The sequence below is a fragment of the Sylvia atricapilla genome, chromosome 18 (genome assembly GCF_009819655.1).
Source record: "Sylvia atricapilla isolate bSylAtr1 chromosome 18, bSylAtr1.pri, whole genome shotgun sequence".
Taxonomy (NCBI): domain Eukaryota; kingdom Metazoa; phylum Chordata; class Aves; order Passeriformes; family Sylviidae; genus Sylvia; species Sylvia atricapilla.
The window spans coordinates 3,482,970-3,502,331 of record NC_089157.1 but is presented as its reverse complement, the minus strand read 5'-3'; the positions used below and the strand labels follow the sequence as shown (position 1 = coordinate 3,502,331).

Below are 19,362 nucleotides of genomic sequence, written 5' to 3'. Positions count from 1 at the left end.
AGAGAGAGCTTTTTCTAATCTTGGGAGTAATTTCTGCAGTATCAGAACACCTCTAATTAGGGGAGCTAGTTGCACCAACGTATTTGCGATTTAAATTAATTCATATTAGGCATTCATTGTTAACAACTTGTTTGGGAGATTTGTTGCATCCATCTTTCCCACAAAAATATTCATTTTATTCATAAATCACAGAGAGTAGAAGCCATGTTTCAGCAGATTTAAAGCAAGTAAAAATAATTGACATCCAAAATTTTTTACTTTGATATGTGCAAGCAGTTAAAGAGGAGCCCTTCTGCAGATTGTTTCCCATACAGATCTCTTGGATCAGACCAAAATACTTGTTGTCAAATTTCTGTCAAAAGAAAGTAAGAGAAATAATCTTCTACCGAACAATTGGGATGGAAAGTAAATGCAAAATCTTGACCAAAGCTTGTGTTCTTAACATGAGACATGTTGTGCCTTCCATTTTATCGTCGTACTGTGGTGAGCAAGCAGCTGCTCAAGAGCTTTTGATGAATTTTTTGGATTAGTGTCTGTGTTTGAGGATGTGACAGTGCTGAAAAGGGACAGCATCACTTTTCATTGGCTTGGGGACACAGAGGATTGTGTGTACAAATGCAAAATGATGTTTAAACCACAAGTAAAGCCTGTGAGAGGTAAGTTTCCTGACAAAACTGTCAGTTATTTAGAGATGCCCAAGTTCTCTGCTAAAACATACATTAGTGGTATTTATAATTGGCACCTTACAATAAGGGTTGCTGTCTGTATTTGTTTCTTTATTTCCAGGAAGATTTACAAACCTAAATGCAGTATGAATTTGGTGTGTTGTGACGTAGGTGTGTATGTAATATCTCAGAGCAGGCAGACATTTTACATTCTTTTATTGGATGCTTTTTCTTTGTGTTTCTCTGAAGAATGAGAACTGAGTCAAAATAAATGGTAAGAGTCTGCTAGATACTGTTCTGCGTTTTTTCTAAATTTGCTTTTAGACTTTTTATGTAGAGTAGTATATTTGTTCTTCTTATTTATTGCCTGCTTATTATTTTTACTGGTACACTGGGGGCTAAAAAACACTTGCTCTGTTCTAAAATGAAATTGTTTAGTTATTTTAATTGAGAGTCTTGCCAGATTAAAAAAAAACCCCTTCAAACAAATTAATATGAGCATCATGCTCCATTGTAGTGAGGAAAATTGCTGTATTATGTTAGAGAATGTACTCTAAATTTGAGCAGAATGTAGTGTTGTAACTAGTGATGTAAAACAGTGCTTAATAGAGGGCTTTTGCAGTGCTTGAACAGTGGACTCATTTTTAACCTTGGATCCTTTCAGATCTCAGCCACAGTGGATTGGGAGACCATTATGAGAATTCCCACTGGGGACAGCAGCCCGCTTTCAGGAGTGAAGGCAACTGCAGCTGGGATAAAGTGATAATAGACAGGACTGACAAGGAAGCGTGGCCTTCCATTACCGGAGCTGAGACTGAGTCTGCCTCAGAATGTACTACAGACACTGACTCTGCCTCCAACTGTGGCTCAGAGAACAGTAGCATGGCTACAGGGAGTGCCCAAGGCAACTTCACTGGACATACAAAGAAAACTAATGGCAATAATGGCGCCAACGGAGCACTCGTCCAAAGCACTTCTAACCAGAGTGCCCTTGGAGCTGGTGGAGCAAACGGCAACGGCAGCTCGGCCAGGGTGTGGGGGGTGGCTGCGGGCTCCAGCTCTGGCCTAGCTCACTGCTCTGCCAGTGGTGGGGATGGAAAGATGGACAACATGATGGGAGACGGTAGAAGTCAGAACTGCTGGGGTGCTTCCAACTCGAATGCTGGCATGAATCTTAACCTTAACCCTAATGCCAATCCAGCTGCCTGGCCTGTACTTGGACATGAAGGAACTGTGGGAGCAGGCAACCCTTCCAGTATTTGCAGTCCAGTCAGTGCCATAGGTCAGAACATGGGCAACCAGAATGGGAACCCAACAGGCACCTTAGGTGCTTGGGGAAACTTGCTGCCGCAAGAGAGCACAGAACCACAAACGTCCACTTCTCAGAATGTGTCTTTCAGCGTACAACCTCAGAACCTTAACACTGATGGACCAAATAACACTAACCCCATGAACTCTTCACCAAACCCTATCAATGCAATGCAGACAAACGGACTGCCGAACTGGGGGATGGCCGTGGGCATGGGGGCCATCATCCCGCCCCACCTGCAAGGCCTTCCTGGTGCTAACGGGACAGCGGTTTCTCAAGTCAGCGGGGGCAGTGGTGAAGGAATAGGCAGTTCAGTATGGGGGATGTCCCCAGGTAATCCTGCCGCAGGAAACAGCAATTCTGGGTTCAGTCAGGGGAATGGAGACACTGTGAACTCAGCATTAAGTGCTAAACAAAACGGATCCAGCAGTGCTGTGCAAAAGGAAGGAAACGGAGCGAACGCGTGGGACTCGGGGCCTCCCTCCGGCCCCGGGGTCCTGGCGTGGGGCAGGGGCGGTGGCGGGGTTGGCAGCGTGCATTCTGGAGCCTGGGGCCACCCCAACCGCAGCGCCAGCAACGGTGTCAACGGGGAGTGGGGCAAGCCCCCGAACCAGCATTCCAATAGCGACATCAACGGGAAAGGATCAACAGGGTGGGATAGCTCGAGTGTTACCAGTCCGAATCCTGCCATGCAGCAGGGCAATGAACAAATGAACTCTTGGGCCAAAGCTGCAGCGTCTGGCACCACGGCTAGTGAAGGAAGCAATGACAGCGGTGGGAGTCAAAATGAAGGCAGTACTGGGAGGGAGGGGGCTGGAGAGGGCAGAAGGAGAGACAAAGGGATGATAGACCAAGGGCAAGTTCAGTTGCCAAGAAATGACCTTGACCCCAGGGTCCTGTCCAATACGGGGTGGGGACAGACCCCTGTGAAGCAAAACACTGCCTGGGAATTTGAAGAGTCCCCAAGGTCTGAACGGAAGAATGACAATGGAACTGAGGCCTGGGGTTGTGCAGCTACTCAATCTTCAAACTCAGGGGGGAAGAACGATGGGTCCATCATGAACAGTACAAATACCTCTTCAGTATCTGGGTGGGTCAACTCTCCACCGGCAGCTGTTCCAACAAATACAGGTTGGGGAGACAATAACAACAAAGCACCAAATGGCCCAGGGGGGTGGGGAGAGTCAGCAAGCTCTACTACTGTTAATAATGCTGCTGCTGCCAAAAGCGGCCACGCGTGGAGTGGGACCGCAAATCAGGAGGACAAATCACCTACCTGGGGTGAACCTCAGAAACCCAAATCTCAAAACTGGGGAGATGGACAGAAATCAAATCCGAGCTGGACTTCGGGAGGTGGAGACTGGACAGATTCATCGTCTGTTCCTGGACACTTGGGTGATGGGAAGAAGAATGGATCTGGATGGGATTCTGATAATAGGTCGGGGTCTGGCTGGAATGATTCCACAAAGTCTGGGACCAGTGGGTGGGGGAATGGCACAAACAGCAAGGCTAATACAGGTACAAGTTGGGGGGAATCTTTAAAGCCAGGCCCCCAACAAAATTGGGCTAATAAACCCCAGGACAACAATGTGGGTAACTGGGGAGGAGCTGCTTCTGTAAAACAGACGGGGTCAGGGTGGGTTGGTGGGCCAGTGCCAGCCAAACAAAAAGAGAACTGTGAGGCAACTGGCTGGGAAGAGCCATCTCCACCGTCCATTCGCCGCAAGATGGAAATCGATGATGGTACCTCAGCTTGGGGCGACCCAAATTACAACAACAACAAGACTGTAAACATGTGGGATAGAAATAATCCTATAATTCAGAGCAGTACCACAACCAACACCACCACCACTAGCACCATTATCAACACCAACATGGTTGAACCTCAGCCATCGCACCAGTCAAGTGCCCAGCCGAACCGGTCCCCGCTGCTTGGCCCAGGTATGGCAACAGTTTTGTGAAATACTTCATGAAAAAGGGTTTATGAGATGCTTTATAGCAGTAGCAATTGCTGAATGCTGTCTGTCCTGTCGCTGTCTTGGGTAGAAATCCCGTGTTTATGTCCAGAACAGGTTTATTCCTTTACTCTGAAGCAGTTCTGTCTTGAGGACAGAATCCATGGAACCTGACACAAATTGCCATAATGCAAATGAATGTAAGAAAAGTTTGAAACAGTGTTTGGTCAATAGCGTGGTAGGTTCTTAGATTGTGGATCCATATTTATTTTAACATTTCTTCCACAGTTATTTAACACCTTTTAATTCAGCCTTTGAGAGGCTGGGGGGTTTTGGCAAACCTTTCTTCTGTTATTTGTGTGCTGTCCCACACTGCACAGGCTCAGTGTGTTTAGACAGTCTGCATCTGTTTCTTTTCTGCAAAACATCTCTTGGCAACAGATGTTTGTTAACAATTGCATTAATTTAGACTGCTGCTGTTTCTCTGTCCAGTTTGTTGTCTTTTCTGAAGAAATGGTTCTCTTCTCAGGGGTCAGGCGTGGGCAGCACCCTGGATTTTGTGTGGGTCTCAAGAGGCAGGACTGGTTCAAGATGTTAAATGTCCAGGGTGGCTGAAGTTAGGTTATCCTAACTTCAGCTGTGTTTCAAAGACAAGGTTTTAGGCATTTAGGAATTTTTCTAATCAAAGGCAAGGTGCAGTTGTAGGCAAGCAGCAAGGAATAAAAATGCATGAAAATGGGAAAAATGCTTAAAAGAGAGAGATTTAAATAAAAGTTACACTAGCAGCCCATATCTATATCATGACCACAGAGCTCTCCAAAATAAATCTAATCATGCAGTTCTCTTTCAAATTCTCCATCTGAGTTTTGTTTCCAAGTTTTGTTTCATTGTGATCATGGCTGAGTACTGACTTTTTACCCACGTTTTTCTCCAAGTGGGATTTGTTCTCTCGTTCCCATCCTTTTTCTCTTTGATGTTTTGTAATGATTCAGATTTGCTTTAATGTCTGTGTAAAAATAGTCTAATGTTCCCCACTCTGGTCAAATATATTAACAGTAGAGGTTAGCTATTTTGATAAAATAATGTGCTCCAGAAGGAGAAATCTTTAAATGGCTTTGTACTTGGTCAGCCCAACATATGTGACTAGCTTATTTAATCCATATTTAAAACTTCACCCATGAGACAAGAATTCAGATTCCTGAATTGTAATGGAAGTATGGAAGTGGGTTTTTGGTTGTATTTGGATGAGGTTTTGTTTTTCATTAAGGTGATTTTTGGAGGATTACATTGGTGCTTGTAAAACTGTTCATACATGCACAGCAATGCATTGTTAGTGGTTTTCAAATAATGAACGTCTTATAGAGGAAAACTTAACAGTCCTGAGCCCTTCAGATGTTGAAAATGGAATTTAAAAACTGGTGTTAATCTGCAGTGATTCCTCTGGAGAATGGACAGTAGCAAAGGAAGAGGTTCTTTGAAGCAATGTTTTTATCTATTCAGAAAGCTGTCTATGAACATGTGACCAACCTGCTCAAGCTGCCCCCTGACCAGGTTAAAGTGAGTGTTGGGCTTCTTGAAAAATGTGAGCTAGAAACATTCTAAGATCTTTTAAGATGAGTAAATCTTCTCTCTTCTTTTTAATTTTCCAAGATAAGCAAAGCCAGCTCTCAGAATATACTTAGGTCAGCATGCAAGAAAGTATGAAATGAGTAAAAGTGAAGACAATTTAAAATTTAGATCAAGTTGTAGCAGGCATAAGTTAAGCCTTATTTTATGTATTTTTGCTCTGTACACTTAATACAGTACAAGTATAAAGGCCAAACATGGAAATACTTTGAAGGATTTTTGTCTAAATGGAAGCAAGGAGCAGTCAGTCCCTTGTGCCTTGAGCTCTGCCCGTGTTTACTTGTGACTGTGCCAGAGAGGGACCATTCCTGTGCTTATCTCGCACACGGGGCAGCAGTGCAATTCCAAGTGATCCCAGTGACTTCCCTTGGAGTGCAGGAGGCCCCGTTTTCCCAGTGCAGGCAGCACGTGGCAGCTGCACAGCAACATCCTCGTGGTCTGGGTGGAAATGTACACAGACCTGAAACATCTACAAATCATCTCCCAGCTGGGACTGCCAAAACATGGGAAGCAAGTAGTGAGTGTCTTCCCTCCCACGCAGACAGGGCTCTGCACTTCGGAGTTGTGCTGTTTAACTCTTTTTCCTACTCCAATTCCCTCTCCAGTTGGCTGTGCATTTCCAGCCTCTGCAGTGAGGGAGACAAGAATCCTGTAAGCAGGAGACTTCTGCAATCCACAACCAAAGTTCAGCCAGCAGCAGCTCCTTTCCATGCAAAGCATGATTGTGTTATTCGAGCCTGTGCCATAGGGCACAGTTAAGTGTTTGTATAAAATCCTACAACTCTTGAGCTCTGTGGTGGGCGTCTTGTCACCTGCATGGGTCATGGTGTGCTCTGCCAGTCACATTCAGGGAATATAATGAATAAGGAATCATGGATTTCATTCCTGTATAAGCAGGGAGGAGTGGTGCAGGTGGAAGTTGTCCCAGTCACACGTCCTGCGAGCGAAGAGGTGGATTTTAATTTTGCTATGCAGCACTAGTTAGGGGTTTACAAAGGATTAACAGTGCCTTTTAGGATTGAAGTTTATGCTTTATTAGTTTGGAAATAGAGGCCAAGTTGCAGTCTTGTTATTCAAGTTGTCACCCATCCCCAGAAGTTCTCCAGATCCTTTGAAGGCAGAACTTAAAAGCCGTTGATGGGAAGCAGATGTTGGTAAACACTTGATGAAAATAAAGAACACTCTAAGGAGTTTCATTTTCCATTGGAAAAGGAGGGCAAAAAAAGATGGAGGAAGGGGATAGATAATGTGATAGATACAGTCCTTTCTGTATCTTATCTGTTCTTGTTCTCAAGGCAGTGGTGAATTACTTAGAAAGATGAGCAGAAAGCTGGTGGGTTTGAGTTAAGTTGGAGTTTAATCTAAATTACTTGTGCATAATTCTTCCTAGCACTTCTAACTCATGCAGCTTTGATATGAGGGGAATAAGAAATGAGAAAAGGTTTTGCAAACAGAAATGATTAAAAGAGATTTTTGGATCCCAAACAGCATCAGATCATCCCTCCAAATGCTGAGAAGTGGGCTTGATGCTTTCCTGTTCTCAATACATCAGGAGAGCCTGGCAGGGTTCCAGCATCCTCCAGCTGAGGAAAGAAACAACAGGAGATAACACAGGCTTCCCTGTGGGGATTGTAGGTCACAAATTAAGGTCTTTGTGGTTACTAGAGAGTGACGAGCTTAAGTTTTAAAAACCTGAACTGAGTCTGAGTTCTGAAAGCTCCAAACATCTCTGTTCCTTTTATAATCCTGGGCCACGAAGTGGCAGCTCGCATGACAGTGTTTTTCTTACTTTGAACTTCCATCAGAATGGATTTGAAAGCAGCTCAGCTTTGGGCTCCTTTAGGGTGCACATGTGAAAACCTAAAACCCTCTGGTGGATGCTCAGCCCATGAGCAGCCAGGTCTCAGGGGCCAGCCAAGTGATGCTGAGAGAGCTGCCCTCGATCTTCACACAGGGGTGATGCCACTGCTGAAACCCAAATGAGAGCTTTCTGAATGCTCAGTGATGAACTGGAATCCCTTTCAGAAAATGAGGATTTGAAAGATTAAGAGTTGTAGGTGGCTCTTAAATGCATATATAAAACCCAGAATAACGAATGTGTATTTAGTAAGCAACCTCTTTTCTGCCTAATATCTTCTTTTTTTATCTATATAAGGTTCTAATATTTTGGTTTGCCTGTATTGTACTCATGTGCTCTGGTATTTATCACGGACCAGCAACTTGAAGGAAAACAATTTCTACCATCCAAATAGCTATAGGGTTATTTTGAGGGAAAACAACTGCATCCTGCCACAGCTTAGTTAACATTTCACTTTCCCTTGAGGATTTCCTGTTGGCTGTGGCCCAATGTTAATTATGTTTTTATTTCTATAAAACAAAGCTCTGCCAATGTGTCCGTGTTTATTACTCACTGTGATCTTTTAATTTCTTGCAATTCTGTTTAAAAACTTCAGTACTAAAACCTTTTTGCCAAAAGGTTTTACTGAAACTTTTTTTGCCAAAGAAGCTTTTAAATGAAGCAGGCTCTGTTGTGAAATGACATTTATGCAGATCTGGGTGGGTTTTAAGGAGCTTTTTACCAGGAGAGCATAAATCTGTATTATTTTCATCAGAAAACAGGAACTTTTCTCCAAGCAGAACTGTTAAAAATGCTTGGCAGGTTCAGGTTTTGAGACCACTCAAAGGTCTTGGTTTGCCTTCCCAACAGCTATGGAGAATTTTCCATTATTTATTCAAAAATAACTTTATTCACCTTTAAACTTCCTAAAACAAAATTATTTGGAGTCATAAAAAGATATCTTTGAGACAGTAGCATTGGGACAGCAGTATTTACACAGAGGGAAAACAGGTTTGCAATTGAGACACGCTCCAGAATTTACAGACAGGGAGTTTTTGCAGTGCACAGGTCATTTCTCCAGCAGCCTTCAGCTTTTATTTACTAATTTCCTGCACTTAAATTTAACTTTTAAGATAGTTTGGAAAACTTTTTTTATGTATTTATTTTGTTTGCTTTTATGTACTCATGTTATTTTCTGTTAGTAAAGGCTGGATCCCCCATTATTTGTAAACCCATATTATTTCCTGCTTACTGCATTTAAAAGCACTTAAAATAATTTGGACACTACACATCTGTGGCCTTTAGTGGAAGTTGTTGAATTTATAAGAGCAACAGAGGAACCAGTTTTTTTTGAGGTTTTTATTCTATAACATAGCACACTTTGGCTTTTTAATATATGGATTGTGTTTTAAGGATGATTTCATAAATTGAATTAAGTAGTTTCCAATAGAGGTTGCATGAAGTCAGGGAGATGTAAGTACTCTGCACTGTCCCTGTTTGCAGTCTGGTTGGTGCTGGAGAGATGTTTTGTTTTCTGTTTCATTTGCCTGCAGTTAATCTTTTTCAGCTGCCAATATGATTAAATACACACACTTGTCTGCCAGTTGCCTCCTGAGTAGTGAGGCAGAAATTCAAATAAAGCCTCCCTTAAATAAAGTTGGCTGGAAGATACAAGCAGGAACCTTGAAATAAGCATTTCAGGTGCAACACCAAGGAAGTTGTCATGTTAAGTACAGGTTCATTAAGGCACATCTGTGGATCTGCCAGTTTATCTTCTTTACTCACCTTAAAATAACCAGAAATGTAAGGGATGTTGGTAGAGCCTAAACCACAGTATTTTTGTTTCAAATGGAAATCACTTGAACGAAACAGTGACATTTTGAATTGTTTCAGGAGTTTGCTTTAAATTCAGTGCCTCTTGCTGATGGAGAAGGAGTTTTATGAAGCTGCAACGTGCCAGTGGAGAGTTTGGCCCTGGGTTGTGCCATCTGCACTTGCATGAGTGTCTGAGAGAGCTGCAGTGGCTGGAAGGAGTAGAGCCTAAAATAAATATGTAATGTAGGAGAGCAGGAGCACTGCACAGCTCTGGGCCCATCTATTTGATTGTTTTCTCTGCCAGGCAATGTTTGAGTTGTTGGCAATGGATGTTGCTGCAGTTTCTGGTTACAGGAGTTCTGTGGAGCTCACTGAGTTCTGCAAGGACTTGTTGCTCAGTGAAACACTATTCTTTGGTTATTCCAATGTATTCCAAGGTGCTGTTAGACACTCCCTTGCCATTGCGTACCTGTCCTGGATGTGAATTTGTGGAGAAAATGTTGTTTCTGCTTTTCGAAACCTTTACAGAGTGTTTTTACAGATACCGTTGTGGAGCAAAAAAAGGAAATAGTGCTGTGGCAAAGCAGCATCTGGTCATTCACTTATAAAATATTCATCTTAATAACATTCATCTCCAGTGAAAAGAGCACAAGTTCCTGATTTAGCAGCCTAATTACCAGTGGAAGTTTTAAGCAGACTGAATTCTACAATATTTGTTGAGATCTCAGCTGTCACGTAAAGGGATATAATTTTATTTTACAATTGTAGAAAACTAGGTTAGGGTCAGGTGTCTGTAAGGATTTTGTTTTCTTGCTTGCTGTGCATTTTTACAAAGGACCTTGAACTCCATCTGTGATCCAAGTCCTCTCTGCAGACAGTCTCTGGTAAGGATGGTTGTCAGTGCAGTTTCCCCCTTTGCTGTGTTGGGCAGTGTTGCTGTGTAGGCTCAGGAGCCCTGTGGCTGTTCCTGCCACGTTCAGCTGCAGGGCTAAAATCGTGTCAGATGGATTTAAGCGCATTACGTTCAAGCTGAGCCAGACTAAGGCTGTTTCTTTGGAGTAGCTTACGTCTTCCTGTGGGTTAATGTAATACTCTGCAGGAAAACAATGGCTTCTACCTGTGGTTTCATTATGGATCCTAATTGCAGTCTTGATTAGTTCCCCTTAAAATAATATTTATCATGATGTCGAGGGTCAGTGATGACGGATAGGTAGGTAACCATGAGCTGTAGTAAAAGCTTTAAGGAATGCATTCAGCACAGATAATCTTCACTCAAAGTGGGAACAATCAAACAGCATCTTACTGCCAGGGCATGAGAAAAGAGATTTTATAGTTAGTAAACAGTGAAAAAGAGCTAAAACAGGTTGAAATCTTTCAGTGAAGCAAGGCCCAACTCAGACTGGGGTCCTGGTGTCTGGAATGCTGGCCCTGGGCAGGTGGGAGCAGCTGCTCCTTGGGACCAGCGTCGTGCTCACTTGGCAGCCTGGTTGCTTCTGGCTGTGGAGAAAACCCCTCTCTCTGTGTTGACAACTTGGCATTAGTATTGAATTAGGAAAAAAACTCTTGGGACCAAATTTAAGTGATTTTTTAAAAAAACATACTTAACTACAATCACTGTATGTACTTACTGATTCATGCTCTTTCCGGAGAAGCTCTTGAGTAAAATTTAAAGTTTTTTTGGAATGATTTGATGAAGAAACCTTTCCTCTCATCACTGTTCTCCTTGCCTTGCTCCAGCAGGCTGGGGAGAGATGCCTGCTGTCCACACCAAGAGCGAAGCTTCCTGGGGAGAGCCCTCCTCCCCTTCTGCTGCAGTTGATAATGGCACTTCGGCGTGGGGGAAGCCCCCCAGCAGTGGGACCGGGTGGGGAGAGAATCCTGCCGAGCCAGCAGGGACCTATGGAAGAACAAACGCTCCAGCTGCTGCCCCAGCACTGTGCAAACCAGGTACACACAGGGCTGCCACTGTCCTGGCATGGCAGGGGGTTTGCTTCTGCCACTCCTGCTTTTCTGTGCATTGCAGTCGCAGGCTGCCTTCATGGTTTCATTCTCAAAACTGTGTTAGCTGTAGCAAGGCCACGTTGGTCCAAATAACCAGTTAATTCAGAAATATGATTATAGTGCATCCCTCTGTAAATTTAAAGGAGAGTAGTTTTGTGTGTTTGGAAAGCAGCAGAGCAGACGTGCAGGAAACTGTGAAACTACAGAAGAACATGACTAGGATTTAAACCCTTGGTGTCTAAAAGAGACCTGTTTTGGGATGAGAAGCAGTGGAGAACAGCCAAGATAGAATTGAGTCTGGTAGGAAAAGCAACACCTCAGAACCACTAATCATAACAACCTCATGTGGGGTTAAACTGAGTGAGTGGGTGTTTTCTTCAACCATTGAAACTGTTGCCAGGTTCAGGAACATCCTGAACTATTTCCTGCTTCGTGATTCCTAGCTCCTGGTATTTGATAAATATCCTCTGTCTCTGAACGTCCTGAGGGCCACAATGATTGCTTTAGACTCTTCTTCTGGCTGTTGAGGTTGCCTAGAGTTTCACTCCTACAAAATACCATAGTGAGACGTCATTAGAAGTCCCAGAAAACATAAAAAGGAGGAGTGAGAGCTCTTAAGATGCGTAATCCCAGCTTTAAACAGAGTAAACAGAATAAAACAGACTTGAGGTGCCACAACCTCATCACTGACTATGAAGCGTTTCCTGCAGCCCACAAGCTCCTTTCAGATTCCATTCTTCAAGATGGGAATGAGTTTCTGAGCATTAATGACTTCGAAAGTTGGTTTGTTCATGGAAGGATGTGGTAGGTAAAATGGTGAGATTCACTGAAAGCAAAATTAACAAGTGTGTGCTCATGCTTTGGTTCCTTGTTGCTAGGAGAGTGAAGTGGCCATGACCACAGATCTTACTGGTTCTGGAAAAAGCAGGACTTGCAGTTGCTGGTTGTTTTCTTCTTTAAGTACTTAAAGAACTTTCTTTTTTCTTGCTAGCTTCAAATAAGACATTCTTATCATTTTAATGCCAATTAAGCTATTTGATGAACCTCTTTATCTCTTGAAAATACTCATTTTAGCACATTGGATATGGCACAAAAGGCTATTTCTGTAAAATTTGCAGGAAACTGAGTAAGATTTTTCTTCTCCCACTTTCCCTCCAGCTTCAAAATCTATGCAAGAAGGCTGGGGCAGTGGTGGGGATGAAGTGAATCTCAGTACTAGTCAGTGGGAAGATGAAGAAGGAGATATGTGGAATAATACTGCTTCACAAGAGAGCAGCTCCTCCTGTAATTCCTGGGGGAATGCCCCGAAGAAAGGACTTCAAAAGGTAAGACAAAAATAAAGACGCTCTCCAGAAAGAGTGGAATTAGTGTAACGTTTGCAGAATAAGTTTTCACAAATTTGCTGGTGCCTTACACCTGAAATTAAACCTCTGACACCTGAACACAAGCACAGCTTGCCACTACAGTGGCTCAAGTACAGCCTACCTTGTTTCCAGGGGAAAATGGGAGATCTTTTAAATTTAAGCATGTCAGATGCTTTGCGAGTTTTTGTTTTCTCTTAAGTTTTATAAGCTTCCATGTATTCTAAAGAAATGATAATATTTTAACAGAAAGAGAAGATGTTAAGGGGGCTTTCAGACTCTTCCCATGGTGGTGGAAAAGCAAACAGTAGTTTGTGATGGAGTTTTTTAACAAAAAAAGCTCTTTTCTATTTGTGAGGACGGTGTGTGTGTGTGTGAGAACAAAGCGAACTTGTGTTAATGCTGCACTCAACCAAGAACATAGACAATTGTGTGAGGAAATTTTCCACTGCACAGTCTTTGTTTCAGGACAAGGCCAGGCTGTAACTTAAAGGAATTGGGAATGCATATAGCCACTTTGTTTGTTATTCCATTAGCCAACAGTTAGGCCGGTGATTTGATCAAGTATGGTTGTTTCTTGTACTGTCCGCAGCCCAAAACAAATCCGCGCTTGTCCCTTGGTACTTTCTGGAGAACTGAAAGGAAGAGACTTCTTAAGGATTTTGTGATAGAAAAGCTGCACAGAGATCTTTTAAAGGTGTTTATCTAGACGCTCTTGTTTGTTTTTAAGAAAATACACTGAGTAACATTCTTAACTTCAAGGTTGCAAACTTGTTTTTGGGAATGTTTTTCAGGAAGTGTTGTACTATTTCAGCTTTATTTCGTTATATTTTTCTGCCAAGGATTAAAATGAAATACGTAAATTCAAAGGTGGCTTTAATTCAGTGGCCAGCAAATCAAATACTAAATAGTACACTGAACACCTATTCAGCTGAGATAAAATTTTACACTTTTGGGGGAAGAGAATCATAGTCGCGTTACTCGGAGGGTTCTTCAATACTTTCTGAATTAATGTACTAATACATCTTTCAGTAGCATGTGTTATTAATAAAAACCACTTACCATTTCTTTTATGTACATCTCACTGCAATGAACGTGGCAAGCAGCCCATTAATGGACTCTCCCATTTATTTACTAAGGGCATGAAGACATCTAGCAAGCAGGATGAGGCCTGGATCATGAACCGTCTGATAAAACAGCTCACAGACATGGGCTTCCCTGTGAGTAGTGCTCAGCCAGCACACTGTGCCTTAGCTTTTAGCTTGTCCTTCTCACTGTGGCTGGTTCAGACTGTAGCTACACCCAGATCTTCAGTCTCCACGCCAGGAAGTAGGTTCTGACCGGCATTTAAACACACACTGTGATTTCAGAAATCTGCTGTAAACCTATAGAATGCTCTGAGATCAACTGGGGGTATCCTTGCCATGAGGATATTTATAACGTTTTGAAGTTCATAGTTTTCTAACAACAGGTCGCACTTTGAACTGCAGTAATAATCTCCTCCCATTCCTCTATTTTATTAAACAGGTGAAATGAGAGTATAGCTGGGATGTTTCTTAGAGAAAATCATATAATTGTGGTATTTGAGTTGTTCATGGAGAACAGGAAGACATTTAAACAGAACAATGTGTTTCACCTTGTAGAGCCGGTACTTCCTTGACAAACTGAAGTACCTGAATTGTGGGAATTGCTGAAAGCAGAAAAAAACCACACACAGATATTATTTAGGCTGCTGAGTAAACATTAAACCCAGTATTTAGGAGATGTGTGTGTTTTCTCAGGTTACTTTGAAACCATATGAATGTGATCAATTTTCCTCTTAACATAATTCCTGTTTTTGACAGAGAGAGCCAGCGGAAGAGGCCTTGAAGAGCAACAGTATGAATCTCGATCAGGCCATGAGTAAGTATCTGTGTAAGTAACTTTTTTGTCTTCAAAGCAACACAGGAACCCTGCATGATTCTGAGCATTTGATTCTATTCAAATGGGATTATATTTATTTCCTTGCCTTGCTTTTGTAAGCAAGACATATTTTTCTGAACTGCTGTTGGCAGCTTTACTCCCTCCGCCTGACCTTTTCAATATATTTCTCCTTTCTGTGCAGGTGCTCTGCTGGAAAAGAAGGTGGAAATGGACAAGCGTGGAATGGGAGTGACCGACTACAATGGAATGGTCACCAAACCCCTTGGCTGCCGCCCACCACCAATCTCCAAAGAGTCTTCCATGGACCGCCCCACCTTCCTTGACAAGGTGAGCTCAGCACAAGTCACAGTGTGCACAGTGTAGAAAGACTGATAATTCTCACTGTCTGCTTAGAAGGTGTAGAAGGAAAGGTGATAGATAGGGCTTTATTCCTTTTCTTGTCTTTTTTTCAATCTTGAGGGAAATTCAGTCCTTGTGGAAAGGATCAATGATTTGATTCTCACGGAGAAATCAAGAATGATCATCTCCAGTTTTACACTTGAAAACTTCCTAAGGAGTCAGTAACACAGTGGAAGTAGAAATGGAAAAAAAAATTAAGCACAGGAATCTTGTGACTCTGTGAGAGTCCAGTCAGTGACCCTTGCTCAAATTCACAATCAGGCAAGACCAAGGCAAAAATCTTCCAAGAATTAGGCTCTTAATTTCTCTTCTTTTAGTTTTGAACTTCTTAGAAATTTCAGTGAAAGTTCAGTACCCTAATAGGAAGGAGGAGCTCAGGTATTTTTGTTAAGTCTCAAAGCAGACATGCAAGACATGCATAGTCATAAATAGCTCCTCCAATGAGCTTCTCTTTCCTTGGTCACATATGATATATTTTCCAGCATTATTTAATGACTGAGGAAAAGGCTTCAGTAGTTTATGGTGTCCAGGATTCAAAGTGACTAAAGAAAAGAATATATGGAAAAGTGCAGCCAGATCTTCAGTAGGAAATGAGATTTACAGCCTTGACAGAAAGTCCTGCAGAAACTTACCGAATCACCTAAGAATCCCCCTGAAAATTATTGGTAAGAAGAATCTCAGATGTCATTCTGTATTTCCCAGCGTATTTAAAGGTTCATACAGATGGGTGGTGAGGATTCTGAACACAGAAATCAGTGCTTTTGACAAACTGTGCTGAAATCAATTCATTTCACGTGAGCTGTGTAGAGGGTGTGAGGCAGTAATGATATCTGCTCAAGAAGTTCATTATGAGCAATGGCAGACTTTAATGAACGTGTTAATTGAAGGCCGCAAAAGATGCATGCATGCCACTTAGCCTTTCCTTTTCTTGGATAACAATATCTTCAGCAGTAAAATTCTTGCTGGAGAGAGAGGTGCATTATGTGCAGCATGATGCATAATTCTGGAAACATATGTTAAACACAACTATCGAGAAGGGAGTACTAAAATCATTAATATTCATACAGCAAGTAAAATCTATCAGTCTAGGCATTATCTGTCACAGTGACTTGGCTCTAACAAAGGAAATAATCCCACACTGTATTTGTTAGCTATCACAGTGTTGAGCAACTTGCTAAGTGAATTAAATAAATATAGTTTCTACTCTAAGAACACGGAAGATTTTTTCCCTCAAAGAAATTCTTTTCCAGACTTACAGCTCATGCTGGTAGACTAACTCCTCCAAACCCTTTTTGCTCTGGAGGTGCTGTTTCAGAGTGTGAGACTGGAGCTGTCTTGGTTCTGCTTACATCATCCTCAGTGAAGAACAAGCTCTCCACACAGCTGGACAGAGCACTCCAACCAACATTCCTCATTTCACTTATTGCTTTATCAAGTCATCATCCTTCTGTTGGCTTTGCTGAGTCTTCAATAAGTTCTGCAAGGTTCTTTTTCATGAAGTTGTAGTTTGGGTTGGTGTGCTCACTGTTACCACTCTCTCAGCCCACCTGCATTGAGATTCCATCATTTTTCTCTAAGCAGTTAAAGCCAGCACTTAGTATTTTTTCAACTTTATACATTCGAGGAGGGAAAATTTCCAGCCCTGACATTTGCTTCTGGACCCACTGAACTCCCTGTTCTCCCTGGATCAGGGGTGGTCTGTGCAGTTCAACATCACCTTGGAGTATTTGCTTTCTCCACTTGCTGCAGGTGCTCTTTATTCCGTGTCACACCGAGTCAATCTTGGGCACTCGGTGCTTTGTTAATTTATTATTTCTCAGGCTGTTATCTTGACTTGTAGCACCATAAAAGGACAAGGGAGACAATCCAGTGGCCTTGAGGGAATGAATATGCACCCCTGATATGTGATCTCTCACACTTGGTGGCAGCTGTGCTGTGCTTAGGTGTCAAGTTTGCCTGAAGATGTTACCTGGTGTCCTCTGGAGCCATCAGATTTGTAAGAAAAACATGTCAGATTTTCCTGGAAGTATCCTTAAAAGACCAGAAATAAGCCTAGAGAAGGGATCTTTTTTTCAAGTGTAGAGTTTGGCTTGGAACTCTGAAATTCTTACCTTGCAAATGAAGTCTCCTTTTTCCTACCCTCATGATCAGTGATCAGCTCCTCTTCTCTACTACTGTAAAATCCAGGTCTACAAGCCTTGGTGCCTCTCAGCCACAATCCTGTTCTTCCAAAAATCTTCTGACTAAATATTTCTCCTTGTTTCTGATTTGAACATAGTGTTTATTGGGTTTTTTCAGCCTCATCTTTCACATTCTGAGCCCAGCAATCTCTGGGGACTGTGATTGGTTTTTGTCTTTGGGACAACAAGTAGGATATTTTATTAATATGGAGAAACTTCTTTTAGATGTTGCAGTTAGATAATGATCACTATAACTTTAAAGTTATAGTTTAAATTCTTCTTTCCTGCATCTCTGCTGCCTGTGATCCAGTGACTGAAACCATTTTCATCACTCTTTGTGTGATGAGCACTTCTTTTAGTATTGCATTTCCTCCAGGTTTCTTTTGCCTAATTCCTGTTTGATTTGAAGATAACTTTTTTTAAGATGAGATTTTATTACTTTAACTTCCTCTTTTTAGGAAAGGATTTTTTTCAATCTTTGTTTTAAGAACTCAATGTGTATTTTCTGCCAGCTACTTCTGTAACTGACTTTTGTATAAAGACCTCTGGCAGATTCATCAGCCTCTCTTCTGTCTGTTGAGACATTTTGATTTATGAAGTGGCAGTTGTTGGCAGGTGACTGCCAAAGTGTCCAGGCATCCTCTGCTAAATTGTCCATATCTCATAGAGCTAAAAACTTTAGAGTAATTCTGCTTGCATTCTGTCACATCTGGTATATGAAACTATTATGAGAGACTTCCCAAAATCCTAAAAACCACCAGTGTGGTGCTTTGTGTTAGATTAACTGCAGCAGGAAACACTGCTGCCAGTAGGATTTTATGGTTGTGTCAAGTCCCTTCAAAAAAGTTCAAAGCAGTGCTGGATTGAGCATTAATGTGATGATTCAGTTTTTAATTGAGTAGCCTGAGGAAGAAGCGTAACATAAATTTGTAAGAAAATCACTGAAGAGGAAAGGTTAGGTAGAAAAGATTGTTCTTCAGGAAACAATTATTACATAAAGGATCCTGAGAAATAATGGGTCAGAAACCACTGTGAGCAGTAAAATTGTCCTCTAGTCTGGCTTGAAAATGGCTAAAGGGTGCTTTAATTTGACCAACTAAAATACTTCATGTTAAATGAATTGATTTTAGTTCAGTTATAGAGCACAGCTGTGTGCAGCACAATGCAACGAGTTCAAATTAAATAAAATAGAACCAGGTGAATAGGAACAAAGTGTTATAAACTTAGACAAAGCCATTTGCTGCAGTCCAGCCAAGGAACACACTTGTGAAGGAGTCTGGAAATAAAATGCCTGACTTTCCAGTGTGGCTTGTCCTCCACCATCCTTGGCACTGCTTATTTCCAAATTGAAAAAAAACCAATGTCAGTAAGACAAGACTTGAATAAATGTGGGGGGCAGGGAGGGTCTTTCATGGTCAGTAGGTCTGTTCATGTAGGGAACAATGGCATCTGAAGGGGAGAGTGAGCACCGAGCTTGAAATTATTTTCACTTTGAAGGGGGAAGGGTGGAATTGTAAACATATGTCTGTGATCTAAAGAGAAATCCTTGAACCTGTTACTGTCATGCAAGCTGCAGTTGTTTGTGGAGTGTGACTGATGTCCAGTAGAATGTAAAATATCTCGAGCTGAAAGGCCTTGGGGATATCATTAGAAAATGTCAGCGTCCCCCTCAGGATAGTCAGATAGGATGTCAAGTGTCACTTTGCCTGATAGTAAAGAAACTTTTTTCCTTTGCATCAAAGGAGAGCTGTAGAAAATGCATTTTTCAGGATTAACTTAAAACATATAATTCACTGAGCATGCTTGCTGCATTAGGTCATCAGTTTGGGTGTGTGGTAAGCAGACTGGGCTGCTTTTTGAACAAAGGAGGTTCACCAGTATCTCTCAGTCTTCTGGGGCATTGAATTTATTGTTTGAAATAACCTAGCTCCTCACCTCTTTAAAAAGCCTTTCCTTGCAATGAAAATACTGCCTGAAAAACGGCAGCCCTGCACATTGCAAATTAAAGCTTTTTCTCTCTGCCTGGTTTTTTGGAGCCCTACTTTGTACACAGTGTTATTTGATCATGCTTACCGCAGGCTTCCCAGACATCAAAGCACAGTTTGAGACAGAACTCAGAGCCCCACTGAAACACGAGCAGAGATTTACCTGTTTGATTGGGGGTTCTGTAATTTATTTTATTTCCTGCCTTGCTGTTTGCCCCCCGTGGGGGCTGCCTCTGTGGTTCCTCAGTTAGCAGAGGGGGTTCAGCTCCTGCCTTGCTAAAATCTGCCTCCTCCTGGGGATGTTGA

At 42.1% G+C, this 19,362-nt stretch overlaps 1 protein-coding gene across 13 annotated transcripts in view; it reads left to right on the top strand.

Annotated features, from left to right (window-relative positions):
* TNRC6C (trinucleotide repeat containing adaptor 6C) overlaps positions 1–19,362 on the top strand; it is a 98,897-nt gene that overhangs the window by 59,352 nt on the left and 20,183 nt on the right. For 6 of the 13 annotated variants that reach the window (XM_066332086.1, XM_066332084.1, XM_066332092.1 and 3 more), the window contains exons 5-11: positions 1,330–3,915; positions 10,945–11,154; positions 12,367–12,533; positions 13,162–13,266; positions 13,709–13,789; positions 14,414–14,471; positions 14,674–14,819. In XM_066332086.1, coding sequence (XP_066188183.1) covers positions 1,330–3,915; positions 10,945–11,154; positions 12,367–12,533; positions 13,162–13,266; positions 13,709–13,789; positions 14,414–14,471; positions 14,674–14,819 — 3,353 coding nt within the window. Of the gene's footprint in view, positions 1–1,329; positions 3,916–10,944; positions 11,155–12,366; positions 12,534–13,161; positions 13,267–13,675; positions 13,790–14,413; positions 14,472–14,673; positions 14,820–19,362 lie in introns of all 13 variants that reach the window. The other 7 variants (XM_066332090.1, XM_066332091.1, XM_066332083.1 and 4 more) reach the window with 4 other exon arrangements.